Below are 17,936 nucleotides of genomic sequence, written 5' to 3' on the forward strand. Positions count from 1 at the left end.
AGCGAGAGAACGTTCTGTGCGGCCTCTACTGAATCGAATGCTGGGTAGGTTTCGATGTGTAGTTCTGTGCGTCACCGGCAGAGGGGGCAGTGGATGCAAGTACCGGCATTCACAGCGGCGGAGCCAGGAAGTAACGTGGGAAAACAGGGGAGAGGGTAAGTGAGACGTGAATGCGGGTGACGGGGAAATTTACATAGGAGAAAGCTCTCAGAAAGAGATGATAGAATAGCATTAGGGTAGTCGGTACATATGGCCTCGTACGAGCTATACCGGAAGTTTACAGCAGCGGCCACTAGAGGGAGCTTGGCTCATAGGTGTCTATATGATATGTTTGTTGCTAGCGCCCCCTTGTGGTAGCTGCTAGCAGGCACAATTTTGTCATATATTGGGGGTCTCACGCACTGTGACATCGGTGGCCCCATCTGTGTGAGGCTGTGTCGGTGGCAGTCAATGGTCCTGGTGGTGCTGTGACCCCTTCATTATGCTGCTCCACAAAGGTCAGGCCCCCAGAGCGAAGGTTGATGTGTTTCCAATCATGCAGCTGTGGAGGATCTCACTCGCCTGCAGTAAATGCCGCTGCTCTCCTGAATCTGGATTTCTTTCCGCACTTCTTTTTTTTTTTTACAAACGTAGCAGACTTTGATTTGATTTCTTGCATAATATTCTGCAATGCTCTGGAGGTGAAATTATCCTCCTGTGGAGCAGAGAAAAAGGTCCTACCAAGATGTCAGCGGCACGACCTTCATTAGGCCTCGTGCTGCCATGGTAACCCATCGGACCCCCACAGTTTGTGTTGTGGGTGAGCTGATAGCACTTTATGGACCCTCATCCCCGTACTAACCACAAATGGTGCTGTCACAGATTAACAGCTGTGTCTATAGTCTTAGACTGCAGCAATAAAATTCAGCTCCGGTCGCTGCTGCATAACACAGCTGGCGCCCGCCGCCACGTATGGCTCTATACGCCTGCGCCCGCCGCCACGTATGGCTCTATACGCCTGCGCCCGCCGCCACGTATGGCTCTATATGCCTGCGCCCGCCGCCACGTATGGCTCTATACGCCTGCGCCCGCCGCCACGTATGGCTCTATACGCCTGCGCCCGCCGCCACGTATGGCTCTATACGCCTGCGCCCGCCGCCACGTATGGCTCTATACGCCTGCGCCCGCCGCCACGTATGGCTCTATACGCCTGCGCCCGCCGCCACGTATGGCTCTATACGCCTGCGCCCGCCGCCACGTATGGCTCTATACGCCTGCGCCCGCCGCCACGCATGGCTCTATACGCCTGCGCCCGCCGCCACGTATGGCTCTATACGCCTGCGCCCGCCGCCACGTATGGCTCTATACGCCTGCGCCCGCCGCCACGTATGGCTCTATACGCCTGCGCCCGCCGCCACGCATGGCTCTATACTCCTGCGCCCGCCGCCACGCATGGCTCTATACTCCTGCGCCCGCCGCCACGCATGGCTCTATACGCCTGCGCCCGCCGCCACGCATGGCTCTATACGCCTGCGCCCGCCGCCACGCATGGCTCTATACGCCTGCGCCCGCCGCCACGTATGGCTCTATACGCCTGCGCCCGCCGCCACGCATGGCTCTATACGCCTGCGCCCGCCGCCACGTATGGCTCTATACGCCTGCGCCCGCCGCCACGTATGGCTCTATACGCCTGCGCCCGCCGCCACGTATGGCTCTATACGCCTGCGCCCGCCGCCACGCATGGCTCTATACTCCTGCGCCCGCCGCCACGCATGGCTCTATACTCCTGCGCCCGCCGCCACGCATGGCTCTATACGCCTGCGCCCGCCGCCACGCATGGCTCTATACGCCTGCGCCCGCCGCCACGCATGGCTCTATACGCCTGCGCCCGCCGCCACGTATGGCTCTATACGCCTGCGCCCGCCGCCACGTATGGCTCTATACGCCTGCGCCCGCCGCCACGTATGGCTCTATACGCCTGCGCCCGCCGCCACGCATGGCTCTATACTCCTGCGCCCGCCGCCACGCATGGCTCTATACTCCTGCGCCCGCCGCCACGCATGGCTCTATACGCCTGCGCCCGCCGCCACGCATGGCTCTATACGCCTGCGCCCGCCGCCACGCATGGCTCTATACGCCTGCGCCCGCCGCCACGTATGGCTCTATACGCCTGCGCCCGCCGCCACGTATGGCTCTATACGCCTGCGCCCGCCGCCACGTATGGCTCTATACGCCTGCGCCCGCCGCCACGCATGGCTCTATACTCCTGCGCCCGCCGCCACGCATGGCTCTATACTCCTGCGCCCGCCGCCACGCATGGCTCTATACGCCTGCGCCCGCCGCCACGCATGGCTCTATACGCCTGCGCCCGCCGCCACGCATGGCTCTATACGCCTGCGCCCGCCGCCACGTATGGCTCTATACGCCTGCGCCCGCCGCCACGTCTGGCTCTATACGCCTGCGCCCGCCACCACGTCTGGCTCTATACGCCTGCGCCCTCCACCACGTCTGGCTCTATACGCCTGCGCCCACCACCACGTCTGGCTCTATACGCCTGCGCCCGCCACCACGTCTGGCTCTATAGCTCTATACACCGGCACCCTCCACCATGTGTGGCTCTGTACCCCAGCACCCAACATGTGATGCTTATGTACATCACGTCATGAGGCACAGATAAAAGGGTCACTGACTTTACATTGTCTATGTGGAGGCAAATAAAAAAATGCTTTCAAGTTAGATAAAAGGGAATTCACAATATAGCAATAAGGTCTGTACGGTGTCCAATCCGGCCGCCATAGAGGGCCCTTCTCTGCTCATGTGAGTCCTGATATCAATACTTTGTAGCTAAAACTTGAATTCCATGTGGCGTCTCTGGTGCAAAAGTGACGATCTAGAAGAGGAGGGATACATAGTCCTAATAACATCCTACAAGTGGCCATGGGTATTGAGTCGCCTCCTGTTAGTCAGTTATTCCTCTGCTGGCAGAGGCTTTGTATGATAACCGTTAGACACTCTATTTATTAGTATAGAGGCTATTACATATTACCTGAAGGTGCTTATGTTCTGCTACTTTCCTCCACAGATCATATCCAGTATGAAGGACTCGCTGACCCTGCTGAATAGGGTGAGCGCTCACCCGGACTCTCGCTGCTGGTTCCTGGCATGGAATCCTACCGGGACACTCTTGGCATCATGTGGAGGAGATAAAACCATCCGAATTTGGGGCAAGGAGGGTGCGTACGCTTGGTTTTTCATTATACCACTTAAAGTGAACCTGTTCTGTCACAAAACACTATCAATCTGCAGATATGGGTTCACTCTGCAGGTTAATAGTGTTGTCCGGCCGCCTTATTGAAAGTGAACTGTATTCTTCCCGGCTTTCAGTCATAGCGGCGCGGCCATAGCAGCTTCAGTCACCGCTCAGTACATAGTGCGTGATGGTTGTCAGCACGCCTCAGCACTGTGATTGACAACTTGCCCTTTGCCGGTTGTCAGTCAGTCCCAGGACGTGCTTCCATCTGTCGCTCACTGGGTGCTGAGCGGTGACTGAAGCCGCTCTGTTCACGCTCCCATGACTGAAAGCCGACGGCTCCTGGGAGGAATAAAGTTCATTTTCTCCCAATTTGTGCGCTTTCAATACAGCGGCTGGACAACATTGTTACATTATTAACCCTACATCTGCTGGCTTATACCGTTTGGGGACATGACAGGTTCCCTTTCAACAAGCATTCATGCTATAAATCCGTTACTTTGCTGTCCGAATAAGGCTCAGGAATATTCATCAAGTAGATAAAATAAATTTAGGTCCTTTTATGGGGTTAAGTTGTGATTTTTTTTTGTAGAAATAGCGCCACTCTGTCTGTAGGCTCTCTCCGGTATTGCTGGTTTTCTCCAAACTGAATGGGTTAAAACTGCAATATCCGACACTCCATTTAGATTCAGGAATACATCGTTTTCCTCAAATTTTTCTTCCCTTTTCTCGGTCATACGCACAGGGGTCTAGGAAACTGACATTTGTAACAGGAGGATCTGCTGCAGTAATGTCAGCCACGAGGGGGCACAATGCCATAAAGGGTATACACGTATCCAAATACATGGTGATTACTCCTCCTTCACACAAGTAAACTCAAATTCCCGCGCCTCTAATATAAGTACAACTACAAAAGGAAGGACAGACTTCTGATGTAGAAGCGTATGCAGAATATCATGGGGCCATATTTCCGCTCACCGTATTCTTTTCTTGCCTCTACAGGGGATAACTGGGTCTGTAAGTCAGTCCTTGGAGAAGGTCACCAGCGTACGGTGCGGAAAGTAGCATGGTCGCCCTGTAGCAATTACTTGGCCTCTGCCAGTTTTGATGCCACCACTTGCATTTGGATGAAGAAGAAAGATGACTTTGAGGTACAGAGACATTCAGCGATATATTGCAAACCAGAATAAGTTCATACATTTAGCGGTTTGCAGAATATACAGTACAGACCAAAAATTTGGACACACCTTCTCATTTAAAGATTTTTCTGTATTTTCTTGACTATGAAAATTGTACATTCACACTGAAGGCATCAAAACTATGAGTTAACACATGTGGAATTATATACTTAACAAAAAAGTGTGAAACAACTGAAAATATGTCTTATATTCTAGGTTCTTCAAAGTAGCCACCTTTTGCTTTGATGACTGCTTTGCACACTCTTGGCATTCTCTTGATGAGCTTCAAGAGGTAGTCACCGGAAATGGTCTTACAACAATCTTGAAGGCGTTCCCAGAGATGCTTAGCACTTGTTGGCCCTTTTGCCTTCACTCTGTGGTCCAGCTCACCCCAAACCATTCTCGATTGGGTTCAGGTCTGGTGACTGTGGAGGCCAGGTCATCTGGCGTAGCACCCCATCACTCTCCTGCTTGGTCAGATAGCCCTTACACAGCCTGGAGGTGTGTTTAGGGTCATTGTCCTGTTGAAAAATAAATGATGGTCCAACTAAACGCAAACCGGATGGAATAGCATGCCGCTGCAAGATGCTGTGGTAGCCATGCTGGTTCAGTATGCCTTCAATTTTGAATAAATCCCCAACAGTGTCACCAGCAAAGCCCCATCACACCATCACACCTCCTCCTCCATGCTTCACGGTGGGAACCAGGCATGTAGAGTCCATCCGTTCACCTTTTCTGCGTCGCACAAAGACACGGTGGTTGGAATCAAAGATCTCAAATTTGGACTCATCAGACCAAAGCACAGATTTCCACTGGTCTAATGTCCATTCCTTGTGTTCTTTAGCCCAAACAAGTCTCTTCTGCTTGTTGACTGTCCTTAGCAGTGGTTTCCTAGCAGGTATTTTACCATGAAGGCCTGTTGCACAAAGTCTCCTCTTAACAGTTGTTGTAGAGATGTGTCTGCTGCTAGAACTCTGTGTGGCATTGACCTGGTCTCTAATCTGAGCTGCTGTTAACCTGCGATTTCTGAGGCTGGTGACTCGGATAAACTTATCCTCAGAAACAGAGGTGACTCTTGGTCTTCCTTTCCTGGGGCGGTCCTCATGTGAGCCACTTTCTTTGTAGCGCTTGATGGTTTTTGCAACTGCACTTGGGGACACATTCAAAGTTTTCCCAATTTTTCAGACTGACTGACCTTCATGTCTTAAAGTAATGATGGCCACTCGTTTTTCTTAGCTGCTTTTTTCTTGCCATAATACAAATTCTAGCAGTCTATTCAGTAGGACTATCAGCTGTGTATCCACCTGACTTCTGCACAACACAACTGATGGTCCCAACCCCATTTATAAGGCAAGAAATCCCACTTATTAAACCTGACAGGGCGCACCTGTGAAGTGAAAACCATTTCCAGTGACTACCTCTTGAAGCTCATCAAGAGAATGCCAAGAGTGTGCAAAGCAGTCATCAAAGCAAAAGGTGGCTACTTTGAAGAACCTAGAATATAAGACATAATTTCAGTTGTTTCACACTTTTTTGTTAAGTATATAATTCCACATGTGTTAATTCATAGTTTTGATGCCTTCAGTGTGAATGTACAATTTACAAAGTCATGAAAGTACAGAAAAATCTTTAAATGAGAAGGTGTGTCCAAACTTTTGGTCTGTACTGTATATCCTGACTTCCTGGTGAAAAAATGTTTAAAAAATGTAGACTCCACTCTCCAGGCTTTTTTGTGTTCTTTTTGCTTGGCCATTCTCTGGTCCTCCTGGGATGATGTCTAGTTCAGCTGTGGCCCGTTATTGATGGAGAGACAAGACGTCATCACAGGAGGCCGGCGAGGTACCAAGCTAAGGAATGAGAAATGAGTCGGGAGATATATATTTTTGACCTGTGGATTTTACGGAAGATCGGTGAGTTTTGTTGTGGACTTTGTCTTTCCCACTGAACTTAACAAGGAGCATCGTCAATGAAACGCTGACCATCCATCTCCAGATATAATCCACAGTTTATGTGCAGGTATGTTCTGCACTATGTGGATTTGCTGCTACTATAATACATTGCTGATTTTCCACCCACAGCGTCTCTGATACTTGTGAGGCTTTATGTGATGCCAGAACTTGTGCTGATGTTCCTACCTATAAATCTGTGTCCTTCCTTTCAGTGTGTCACCACCCTTGAGGGACATGAGAATGAGGTGAAGTCTGTGGCCTGGGCACCTTCTGGGAGCCTGTTGGCAACCTGTAGCCGTGACAAGAGTGTGTGGGTTTGGGAAGGTGAGCTCATTTATACAGCTATGTCATTGGTAACGGACATGATACAAGTATTAATATTTGTTAAATTCTTCTAAGATTGGAGCCGCTCCCTACCTTAATTAAAGGGGGTGTCTAGGAATATATTATTTTTTTTACTGTGAGCCAAAAAACTAACAGGCAGGTAGTATCTCATTACCTGTTTTATCCGGCATTAGTCCGGCCGATAATTCAGCTGCTTCACATCAGCAGAGCAGCTCTTTCTCTTCTGCTCTGTTCTTTCGATGGGGTGTCCCTGCTGACGTCATGCTCATTGACAGCCAGCTCCCCGCAGTTAGGCAGCGGGGAGCCAACTGTCGATTAGCATGACATTGGCAGGGACGCCCCATCAACAGAGCAAAGAGCAAGAGAATTTGCTGCTCTGTCAATGTGACCTCAGTAGAAACCGCAGAATCGCCGGCAGGAGCGGTCAGTGACCTCTGTGTCGGAAGAGACCGCTGCCACGCAGAACAGGCAGGTAGGTAGTAACTACCTGACACTTAGTTCTTAGGCCCATAGTAAAAAAATAATGTAGTCCTGGTTAACCCCTTTAAGGCCAAATGCATGTTTAACCCATAAAAATCATTCCTTCTTCTTCTTTTGGTTCCTTGATGCTTGGGACAAAATAGTGTGTAAGGGAATTTTATCCTGACGAGATGGTCCCCTCACTCCCCTCTTCTATAATCTGGACTTTCCATCGGCAGCAGAAAATGAGGTTTAGTTATATTGGAGAGCCCAGAGGATTTGCGCGTGCATCAGCTGTAGGGGGCACACAGCCTCATTCTTTCCCTGACCTAAAACGAGATCCTCCTGGAGCCCCAATCTCACGGATGTCTGATCGGCAGTTGTCCTCACACTGCAACATTTACCAAAGCCTCCACTTCACGTGAAATTCTGAACAAATCACTAATCTGTACGTAGCTCATCTTATTAGTACAATTACAGGCCCTGATATTATAATTACAACACCAAGAAGGAATGATCTAAATCTCAGGAAGGATAGACATCTTAATGATATGGAAATAACATTTTCACAACCTTTCGATTTATTCAGTATGGAGTATGAACGCCACTCACAGGAATCCCCACACTTACACACCTTGGCTGCTATTAATGAGGTTATTAATGGTTGTCTGAGGAAGGTTCTGCCGCTGAAAGCACTTGGGCAAATCATCAAGATCCACTGCTGGCAGCTCCCTCTGCAATTGCCGACCAATAATGTCCCAGATTGCTTGATAGGAAACAAGTCCAGACACTCTCCAGGCCATGGTAGCACTTTTAGGCCATACAGGCTGCTCACAGTAGCACGAGCAACGAGCAACATGCTGCTAGGGGTTGTTGTGGTGCAAAATGGCTCCTGAGATATTGTGGAGAAATTTACTTGTCTGGCGGAGAACACAGGAGCATAATTCCACCTCACTCCTCTCTGAAAAAACATGGTGAACGTTCCCCAGCCACCTTTCTTTGTCATCCTAGCTGCCCCTCCATATACTCCCCATGCGCTCTGGTGTTGTGCCCGCTGCTCCCAGGAAGCAAAATCTGCTGTTTGCCGCGCCCAGTGATACTGTGAGTGGCGCTCCATTTAGGACAATCTCTTTACTGCATCGCTGCAAAGAGTGACACGATTTTTCGACAAATGAACCTTCAGTTCAGTCACTTCACGCTGCCCATGATATCGGTAGATGGGTGACGATTTGGGTACTGTTATTCTTCTTTTCACTATATTCCCCATTTAAGTGAATACTTCTTGTGTTTTCTGTTTCCTGCAGTTGATGAAGAGGAGGAATATGAGTGTGTCAGTGTACTCAACTCGCACACACAGGACGTGAAGCACGTAGTGTGGCATCCTAACCAAGAGGTGAGTGGACATGACTGGGGGGCTCTTACACATGTGTGCTCTGTAGCTGGGGGTACATTGTACTCTACAACAAAAGCATTGCATGCAGTGTACTAAAGGACTATTCTGGTTATAAGAAATTATCTCCTTTTTGGATTGGTGGGGGTTCAACCTCTGAGACCCCCACCGATTGCCAGAACAGAGCACTTTTGTTCCCTTCTTAATGGATCGTCAGTGCAATGCTCGACCGTCACTTTTTCTGTTTGTCTGATGTCAGAAGCCAAGCGCCGGACCATGCTTTTTTTCATCAGTCCCATAGACCGTGAATGGAGTGGGCATCGAGCAGGAACACTGATGCTCCAGAAGGTAACAAGAGTGGTCCCATTCTGACAGTCGGAGGGAGGGGAGTCTCAGCCATTGATCTAGAAGGTGATTAACTTCTTGTAACTGGAATTCCACTTAATCTTTAGTAACTTTGCCTCTACGCATAGTTATTAGCTTCGGCCAGCTACGATGACTCTGTGAAGCTGTACCATGAAGAAGAGGATGACTGGGTGTGCTGTGCCACTCTGGAGGGCCACACGTCAACGGTGTGGAGTTTATCTTTTGACCAGAGCGGGGAGCAGCTGGCCACATGCAGTGATGATCGGACCCTGCGGATCTGGAGACATATAAGAGAAGAAGAGCAAGGTAATGAAATTCAACCTTACAAGACTGTGTTGGTAACATGAATGCAGATACAAAAAAATCTGTTGTTGTAGAGCAGCCGCCATCGGGGAGGCTTTTTTCTACAACTTCTAAGAGGCTCTAATGTGGATGCAAAAAACCTGCTTGCTCCATTTTTTTTTATGCTAACCAGTGGCCAAAATTAAGCTGAGAAAATGTATTAACTTCTATAAAGATACGCGAAAACACATGCAGAACAGAGAGAAAACTGCTCCACTGCTGTCAGCAGGTCACATTAGATGGGAAAGGAGAGGACTATTCTTTAGCAGGTTGGGGCAAGTTACTTTTCTGGGTACATGAGGCTTTTGGGGGGACGAGATCAGAAGTTCGGGACTGGACTGCAAGGGCTGAAGGATAGACAGCCTCACGTGGTGTCCAGATAATACTACAGCAACAGAGCCTACATGTTACCAGGTTCATAGGGTAGAAGAAAGATAACCAAGAAACCAATCTAAAGACTTCTTCTTCCCTTAAAAACTAGAATTAAAGGGAGTTTCACAAAATTGCAAGTTATCCTCTAACTCGCCAGAGAATACAGGGATAGCTTTCGGATTGCTGAGAGTCTGACTGCTGAGACCCCCATCAATCTGTAGAACCATGAGATTGAATGGTGGAGAGGTGCGCACCGTCTGTCACAGCCCCATTCATTGGCTGTGAGAAAGCAGAGTACAGCGCTCCACTATTGCCATCAGTCCGAAAGACAATGAACAAAGCAGAGGATGGACATGAGCAACTCCGCTCCATTGAAGACCGGAATATGCAGAGCGCCTTTCGCTCCATTGGAGACAGGACTCTTCAGAGCTCCTTTCGCCCCATTGGAGACGGGACTCTTCAGAGCGCCTTTCGCCCCATTGGAGATGGGACTCTTCAGAGCGCCTTTCGCCCCATTGGAGATGGGACTCATCAGAGCGCCTTTCGCCCCATTGGAGACGGGACTCTGCAGAGCGCCGTTCGCCCCATTGGAGACGGGACTCTGCAGAGCGCCGTTCGCCCCATTGGAGACGGGACTCTGCAGAGCGCCGTTCGCCCCATTGGAGACGGGACTCTTCAGAGCGCCTTTCGCTCCATTGGAGACAGGACTCTTCAGAGCTCCTTTCGCCCCATTGGAGACGGGACTCTTCAGAGCGCCTTTCGCCCCATTGGAGATGGGACTCTTCAGAGCGCCTTTCGCCCCATTGGAGACGGGACTCTGCAGAGCGCCTTTCGCCCCATTGGAGACGGGACTCTGCAGAGCGCCGTTCGCCCCATTGGAGACGGGACTCTGCAGAGCGCCGTTCGCCCCATTGGAGACGGGACTCTGCAGAGCGCCGTTCGCCCCATTGGAGACGGGACTCTGCAGAGCGCCGTTCGCCCCATTGGAGACGGGACTCTGCAGAGCGCCGTTCGCCCCATTGGAGACGGGACTCTGCAGAGCGCCGTTCGCCCCATTGGAGACGGGACTCTGCAGAGCGCCGTTCGCCCCATTGGAGACGGGACTCTGCAGAGCGCCGTTCGCCCCATTGGAGACGGGACTCTGCAGAGCGCAGTTATTGGGATTACTCAAGATCCTATTGGTCGAACTCCCAGCAATCAGCAGGTTATCCTGTTTACAATTTGGGTAAAATCCCTTTAAAAGAACTCCAAATACTATACTTTGTGCGCTGCACTTTTGTGTGATCCTAATGATTTCTTCTTTTCTTTTACTTAATTGTGAAGTTTATTTCTACCCCTTTGTGAGGAAAAACATCAGTAAACTAAAATGACTTCACATGGTAACGCTTGTGCCTTACAGCCTCTCCCGCTTTAAAATATGTTATAGGAGGGGGCTGGTAAGCGAAGCTTTACTGCAGATTTGAGTCATCAGATTTCGGGAAATGGAGATATTTAGGCTGATGACATAATATAAAATCAAGTTTAGATAAATGTTAGATAGATTATACGAAGCCTCGTTTACTATGACAAGAAGGTGGCACTAGAATAGGAAGACACTATAGGATAAGAGGATTACACTTGTGTGCCGGGCAGACATGAAATGGACAGTATCACTCAATGACTCTGCTTCATCAAGGCTTCTTCAGAGGGGCACTTCAGTTCCTGGTAAGACCCCCTATTTGTGTGGCCAGCAGTGATAAGAGGTTAGAAAAGCTGGACCTACGACATATAAGACGGGTCTTCATTACTGGTCATCATAGCCCGCGGCTTACTCACACTGATGAGTTACCGGAGATGCTCCGAACACCATTTGCCGGTATAAATGCCAAGACTGAGCATTTGGGAGCAATAAAAAATGTTGTTTTTGTTGTTTCCAGTTTTTGGTCGATGGCTATTTTTTCAGTAGATGTATACCTCTACATGACTGTCCTATAGAGCTGACACTCCTAACATATATCTACATATTTCTTTAGGAAAGAAGGATCCCATCTGGAAGTGTGTGTGCACCCTGAGCGGATATCACAACAGGACCATCTATGACGTTCACTGGTGAGTGTTAGTGTTAGGAGACGTTCCCGCTGCCCCAGGACAGATCTGCCGCTTCTTTTACTGTCTGTGGATTGGCAAAAAGCATGGATAGATAGACGGAAGTAATAAATAACTGCATAGTCAGACTACACAGGGTTTGTTACAGTCTGTAACCATGGAGACACATAGGCCTTCATAGAAGTTGCAATCTTTTTTTTTTTTTTTTCTTTTATTGCAAATGCATTGGAGCAATACATAGCACTAGTTGTAATGGTTCACAGAGCGTAAGGGAGGAGTGGAGCAGTGAGCGGCGTGGGGCTAAGGGAGGAGTGGAGCAGTGGGGGTAAGGGAGGAGTGGAGCAGTGGGCGATGTGGGGGTAAGGGAGGAATGGAGCAGTGGGGGTAAGGGAGGAGTGGAGCAGTGGGCGGCATGGGGGTAAGGGAGGAGTGGGGCGGTGTGGGGGTAAGGGAGCAGTGGGCGGTGTGGGGGTAAGGGAGCAGTGGAGCAGTGGGCGGCGTGGGGGTAAGGGAGTGGAGCAGTGAGCGGCTTGGGGCTAAGGGAGGAGTGGAGCAGTGGGGGTAAGGGAGGAGTGGGGCGGTGTGGGGGTAAGGGAGCAGTGGGCGGTGTGGGGGTAAGGGAGGAGTGGAGCAGTGGGCGGCGTGGGGGTAAGGGAGTGGAGCAGTGAGCGGCTTGGGGCTAAGGGAGGAGTGGAGCAGTGGGGGTAAGGGAGGAGTGGAGCAGTGGGGGTAAGGGAGGAATGGGGCAGTGTGGGGGTAAGGGAGGAGTGGAGCAGTGGGGGTAAGGGAGTGGAGCAGTGAGCGGCTTGGGGCTAAGGGAGGAGTGGGGCGGTGTGGGGGTAAGGGAGCAGTGGGCGGTGTGGGGGTAAGGGAGGAGTGGAGCAGTGGGCGGCGTGGGGGTAAGGGAGGAGTGGAGCAGTGAGCGGCTTGGGGCTACGGGAGGAGTGGAGCAGTGGGCGGCGTGGGGGTACGGGAGGAGTGGGCCTGAGTGGGGGAGTGAGGGAGGAGTGGGGGGATGAGGGAGGAGTGGAGCAGTGGGGGTAAGGGAGGAGTGGAGCAGTGGGTGGTGTGGGGGTAAGGGAGCAGTGGGCGCTGTGGGGGTAAGGAGTGGAGCAGTGAGCGGCGTCGGGGTAAGGGAGGAGTGGAGCAGTGGGCGGCATGGGGGTAAGGGAGGAGTGGAGCAGTGAGCGGCGTGGGGGTAAGGGAGGAGTGGAGCAGTGGGCGGCGTGGGGGTAAGGGAGGAGTGGGTCTGAGTGGGGGAGTGAGGGAGGAGTGGGGGGATGAAGGAGGAGTGGAGCAGTGGGCGATGTGGGGGTGAGGGAGGAGTGGAGCAGTGGGGGTGATTGATATAATTGTTATATGTAGGTACTTCCTTAATTTTTGGATTGTCACTCTGATATCCTTTGATCATCTTCCACCATTAGGAGTCATCTGACAGGGGCCATTGCTACGGCTTGTGGAGATGACGCCATCAGGATTTTTGAAGAAGATACTGGCTCTGATTCTGTGCAGCCGACATTTTCTTTGACAGCCCACATGCCTCGAGCCCACTCCCAAGATGTCAACTGTGTGGCATGGCACCCTAAAGAACCTGGTTTCTTGGCTTCTTGCAGTGATGATGGAGAAATGGCTTTTTGGCAGTACCAGCGGCCAGAGTGATTTACAATAGGATTTCCCTAATCCGTATTATGACTTTTAAATTACTTATAACTTAAAGGAGAAGCATTTGTCCCCATACTGCTGTCTGCCCTGTTACTTACCAGGTTAGCCATGCTGAGGCTGGATATGTGGCTCCTTCAGGAATGAATGCTGACGTGATCCCCCCCTTTTACTGCTGTGTGTTACAGACATGTCTGCTCTTCATTGTGTCCTTACTCATTTTATGCAAACTATTAGTTTATATTATTAGCATTTCTAAAATAAAGGATTGCTAAAAGATATTGAGCCAAGTTTCTTTAGAGAAACCTGATGGCCGGGGATTAACCTGCACATCCTACGCTGATTACTCGCTATAAATTGACTGGTAAATCTGCCAGATATGAAGACTGATATCGGACGACTGAAGCATCAGGTTACAGATGGTGTCCATAGAAATCTATGCAGGGACTCTAGTGCTGACTGATGGCACTGTAGTCACTGTTGGCTGCAGCGATGACTCCTTCCAGCAGTGAGAACAGCTCGGTAGCCTGGTATTAGTAGTACGCTGTCAGGCTGCCGACCTGCCCTCAGCGCCGTTATCACCACAGTGTTCAGAGCACAGCAGTGTAATCATCACTCCTCATTCAGATGCCTGTAATGCAGGAATGTCTGAATGAGGACTTACTGATGCATGTGTAAAGCCGCAGTCAGACGTCCCTGCACTACAGGCATCTGAATGAGGCATTACACTGACTGAGCAGAGCTATGCCAGTAACCTCATCCTGTGTGACACGGTCTGCTGAGTTATGCATCTAATCCCATTATGTGTGATACAGTGCGTGTATGTAATCCCAGAGCTTGATACAGTCCATGTATATAATTCCAGAGTGTGATACAGCAAGCTGCACCAACAAACAGAATTGGCACTGCCAGCCATCCTCTGTGACACTGTTCATGTCATTTTCACTTTGCAGTCACCAACAAAATGTCTCCACACTGTGATCCTAAACTTCATCCTCTTGTAAACGCCCAGAAAGGGAGGAGACATCACACACGCGAGCAGAACACATTTACTGCAGTCATAAAGCGAGCTAGTAGTACACTACATTTTTCATAGCAAACTGTTTAAATTAGTTTTCATATTTTATACCATTAAAAAAGTTACTTTAAAAAAAATAATAAAACATTAATACTTTACATTTTATCGGTCGACCATGACAGCACCACGAGAGAGGGAATCCGCCCACCAAGGACAGGAAACCTACAGGCTTAAAAGGGGGCGGCCCTCCCTCTCGCCTCAGTTTGGTTTCCTGTCCTTGATGGAGGAAGCCGGTCGCAGGCGCTTGCCTATGGTAGCTTCCCGGTTTCATAGACTTCAGGAAGTAATATTACCCTCTTTTTGTCCGAACCCTAGTAATCAGATAGAAGCAGATTTCCATGCTTTAGGTGTGAAAAGGTGTGTGGTTAGGTACCTTGCTGTCACTCAGCCCTTTAGGAGAGATAGTTCCTTATTTATCTCCGATCAGGGGGTTAGGAAGGGGCTTAAGGTTCTAGATCCACCATAGCTAGATGGATTAGGGAGGCCATTACGCTAGCCTATGTATCCAGCGGAGAGGAAGCACCGCGTGGCCTGAAAGCTCACTCTACCCGGGCGGTGGCAACCTCATGGGCAGAGAGGTCTGGCGTCTCGATGGAGGACATATGTAAGGCTGCTACCTGGTCTTCTCCATCTACCTTCTATAAGCACTATAGACTAGATCTGGGTGCTTCGTCTGACCTCACATTTGGGAGAAGGGTGCTCCAAGCGGTGGTCCCTCCCTAGAATCTTCATCTCTGCAATTCTCTTGTGGTGCTGTCATGGTCGACCGATAAAGAGATTAGTTACTTACCGGTAACGGGATTTCTCGGAGACCATGACAGCACCCTTATATTCCCTCCCTTCACCCCTTTTTGGGAGCACTTCTTATCTGTTTTCATTCTTTATTCTCACACATTGGTGTTGTAAGAAAATGTATATACTGTTTGTTTCATGATTATGTTGCTATGTCTACTAACCGGGCGGTCCTCTCAATGCTCTGTAATCCAAACTGAGGCGAGAGGGAGGGCCGCCCCCTTTTAAGTCTGTAGGTTTCCTGTCCTTGGTGGGCGGATTCCCTCTCTCGTGGTGCTGTCATGGTCTCCGAGAAATCCCGTTACCAGTAAGCAACTAATCTCTTTTGTTGCCAGGAGGGACGTCCTGTTAAAATGCAATTCTGCTATTCCTTTTTTGGGTTTCATTTTTATGGTGATGATAGTGCGGTAAAAAAATTACCTGGAAACATGAATTTCCAGACCAGCCCAAACGTGCATAGATTTTTTGTGTTCTATTTAAGTGGTGAAAAATTCAGAATATTGTTAAAAAAAAAAAAAAAAAAAAAAAAAGCTTTTCATTCTCCGAGACGGTAACATTTTTATTTTTTTGTTGATTGGGATAAGAGAGTGCTTTTTTTTGCACAGTGAGCTGACTCTTTGATACCAATTTCGTGTACATGCAATGCTTTATTATCTTTTTTTTTTAATAGATGAAAAAAAATAAAAACCCCTAATTTTTTTCTTTTCTCTTTTTGGCATTTACCAGTCGGATTAATTAATTTTATATTTTAATAGTTCAGACTTATGAATGTGGCGATACCAAATAGGTTTATTTTTAAATGGAGGGGGAATTAGAATAATAATTACATTTTTTTTTTTTGTTTACATTTTGTAGTCCCTGCGATTATTTGTACTATATATTGCAATAGTATGGTATTGCAGACTGTAGAGAAAACCTGTCTCCTATGGAGGAATGAGATCACAGTGATGAGGCTCTTCAGCAGACCTCCCAGCTATCAATATAGTAACCCGTCGGAAGTCCGGGATTGTTACACGGGGGGGCAGTGGCATATCCATCCATTTAAATGCCCGTGTCAGAGATAGACAGCGGCGTTTAAATTGCTAACCACCACAGCCAGCACTCTGCTATAGCTGCGGCTGTTGGAGACTGATGCAGACTGTATGTTAAAGACATACTGATGAGGAATGTAGATTGTGAGTCCTACTGTGGACCGGGATTATGATGTCCATAAACTGCTGTGGAATATAATGGCACTATATAAGCAAGTAAAATAAATATAGCCAGCAGCTGCCACCTGGGGAGGGAGCCATCTCTACACATGCAGACCCCTTCCCAAGACGTCCTAATGCAGGATCGGGTTAAGGCAGGCAGGTAGTGCTATATGGGTCATCTCCTGTAGGAAAGTGTAGATATGAAGATTTGGGTACCTACCGTAAAAGCTCTTGAAGCCTTCATTGGGTGGGACACAGTTAACCATGGGTTTATGCTGCTGATACTATGCAAAAAAAGTTAGCTCCTCCCCAGCAGTATACCCCCACCAGCTGACACAAAGCTAAATCAGTAAGTGAGAAAGCAGTAGGAGAGGCAACAGGTATACAACAATAAACAAGGGTGGGTGCTGTGTCCTCCAATGAAGGCTCTGAGAAAGAGATTTTATGGTAAATACCCAAAATCTTCATTTCTCTATCGCTTCATTGGGGGACTCAGCAAACCATGGGATGTCCAAAAGTAGTCCCAAGGGTGGGTAAAAGAGTAGTACTCTCAAGTCAGAGGTAAGGCCACTGCGGCTTGCAGGACCTTTCTACCAAGATTTGCATCAGATGAGGCTTAGGAGTGAATCTTGTAGAACTTGACAAAGGTACGAATGGAAGACCACGTTGCAGCCTTGCAAATCTGTGAGGCGGATGGCCCAAGAGGCACCCACTGCACGAGTGGAGTGAGCTGTGACCCTAAGTGGACACGTTCTGTCCCTTAGTTGGTAGGCTTCCAGAATGGCAGAATGAACCCAGCGAGCAATGGTAATCTGTACGTCTGATGGGTGCTGTTCTGGAAAGGTAGAGACAGAGGGCTCTTATCAGGTCTAGTTTGTTTAGAGACCACTCTCGAGGAGGAGAAGGGGATGGACAAGAGGAAGGAAGAACAATATCCTCATTGAGGTGAAATGCAGAAACCACCTTAGGGAGAAAGGCTGGTATCGGACATAACACTACCTTGTCCTGGTGGAACACTAGATAAGGGGAACAAGACATGAGTTCAGAAACTCGTCTGATAGAAGTAAAAAAGCGACCAGGAAGGCCGCTTTCCAGAAAAAGAGTGAAAGAAATTTCTCGTAGAGATTCAAATGGTGACTCTTGAAGAACATTGAGCACTAGATTGAGGTTTCAAGGTTCTATCGGAGGCCGGTAGGGGGGGAACGGAGTGCGCAAGTCCCTGCAAGAAGATCTTGATCTTCAGTCGAGACGCTAGATTTCTTTCAAAAAGGATGGATAGGGCAGACACCTTTCCCTTGAGAGAACTGAGGGACAGGCCAGATTCCAGGCCCGATTGTAGGAAGGACAAAATAGAAGGCGGATGACAGACCATCGGCGAGGTGCGATTAGTTTCGCATCAGCGGAAAAAGGCTTTCCACGTCCGGTGGTAAATGCGGGAGGAAGACGGCTTCCTAGCTCTGATCATGGTCTGAACAACCTATTCGGAGAAATCGGCGGAT

General features: G+C 49.3%; 1 protein-coding gene across 1 annotated transcript; it reads left to right on the forward strand.

The window, feature by feature from the left end:
* The first annotated feature begins 11 nt into the window (after positions 1 to 11).
* On the forward strand, positions 12 to 13,655 carry CIAO1 (cytosolic iron-sulfur assembly component 1). Its single transcript, XM_073653677.1, has 8 exons — positions 12 to 155; positions 3,062 to 3,212; positions 4,232 to 4,380; positions 6,569 to 6,680; positions 8,465 to 8,553; positions 9,024 to 9,222; positions 11,643 to 11,718; positions 13,140 to 13,655. Exons 2-8 carry the CDS (start codon positions 3,074 to 3,076, stop codon positions 13,372 to 13,374), a joined length of 999 nt encoding a protein of 332 aa, XP_073509778.1. The 5' UTR covers positions 12 to 155; positions 3,062 to 3,073; the 3' UTR covers positions 13,375 to 13,655.
* The last annotated feature ends 4,281 nt before the right edge of the window (positions 13,656 to 17,936 follow it).

The sequence above is a fragment of the Phyllobates terribilis genome, unplaced genomic scaffold, assembly GCF_046119375.1.
Source record: "Phyllobates terribilis strain yellow unplaced genomic scaffold, ASM4611937v1 Scaffold_11__3_contigs__length_659146591, whole genome shotgun sequence".
Classification (NCBI taxonomy): Eukaryota; Metazoa; Chordata; class Amphibia; order Anura; family Dendrobatidae; genus Phyllobates; species Phyllobates terribilis.

Excerpts from the sequence above, each read along its gene's own strand:
- CIAO1 (XM_073653677.1), top strand. The coding sequence starts at position 3,074 with ATGAAGGACTCGCTGACCCTGCTGAATAGGGTGAGCGCTCACCCGGAC. Across the intron at positions 6,681-8,464 it reads GAGTGTGTGGGTTTGGGAAG|TTGATGAAGAGGAGGAATAT; the intron begins GTGAGCTCATTT and ends TGTTTCCTGCAG. Across the intron at positions 9,223-11,642 it reads TATAAGAGAAGAAGAGCAAG|GAAAGAAGGATCCCATCTGG; the intron begins GTAATGAAATTC and ends ATATTTCTTTAG.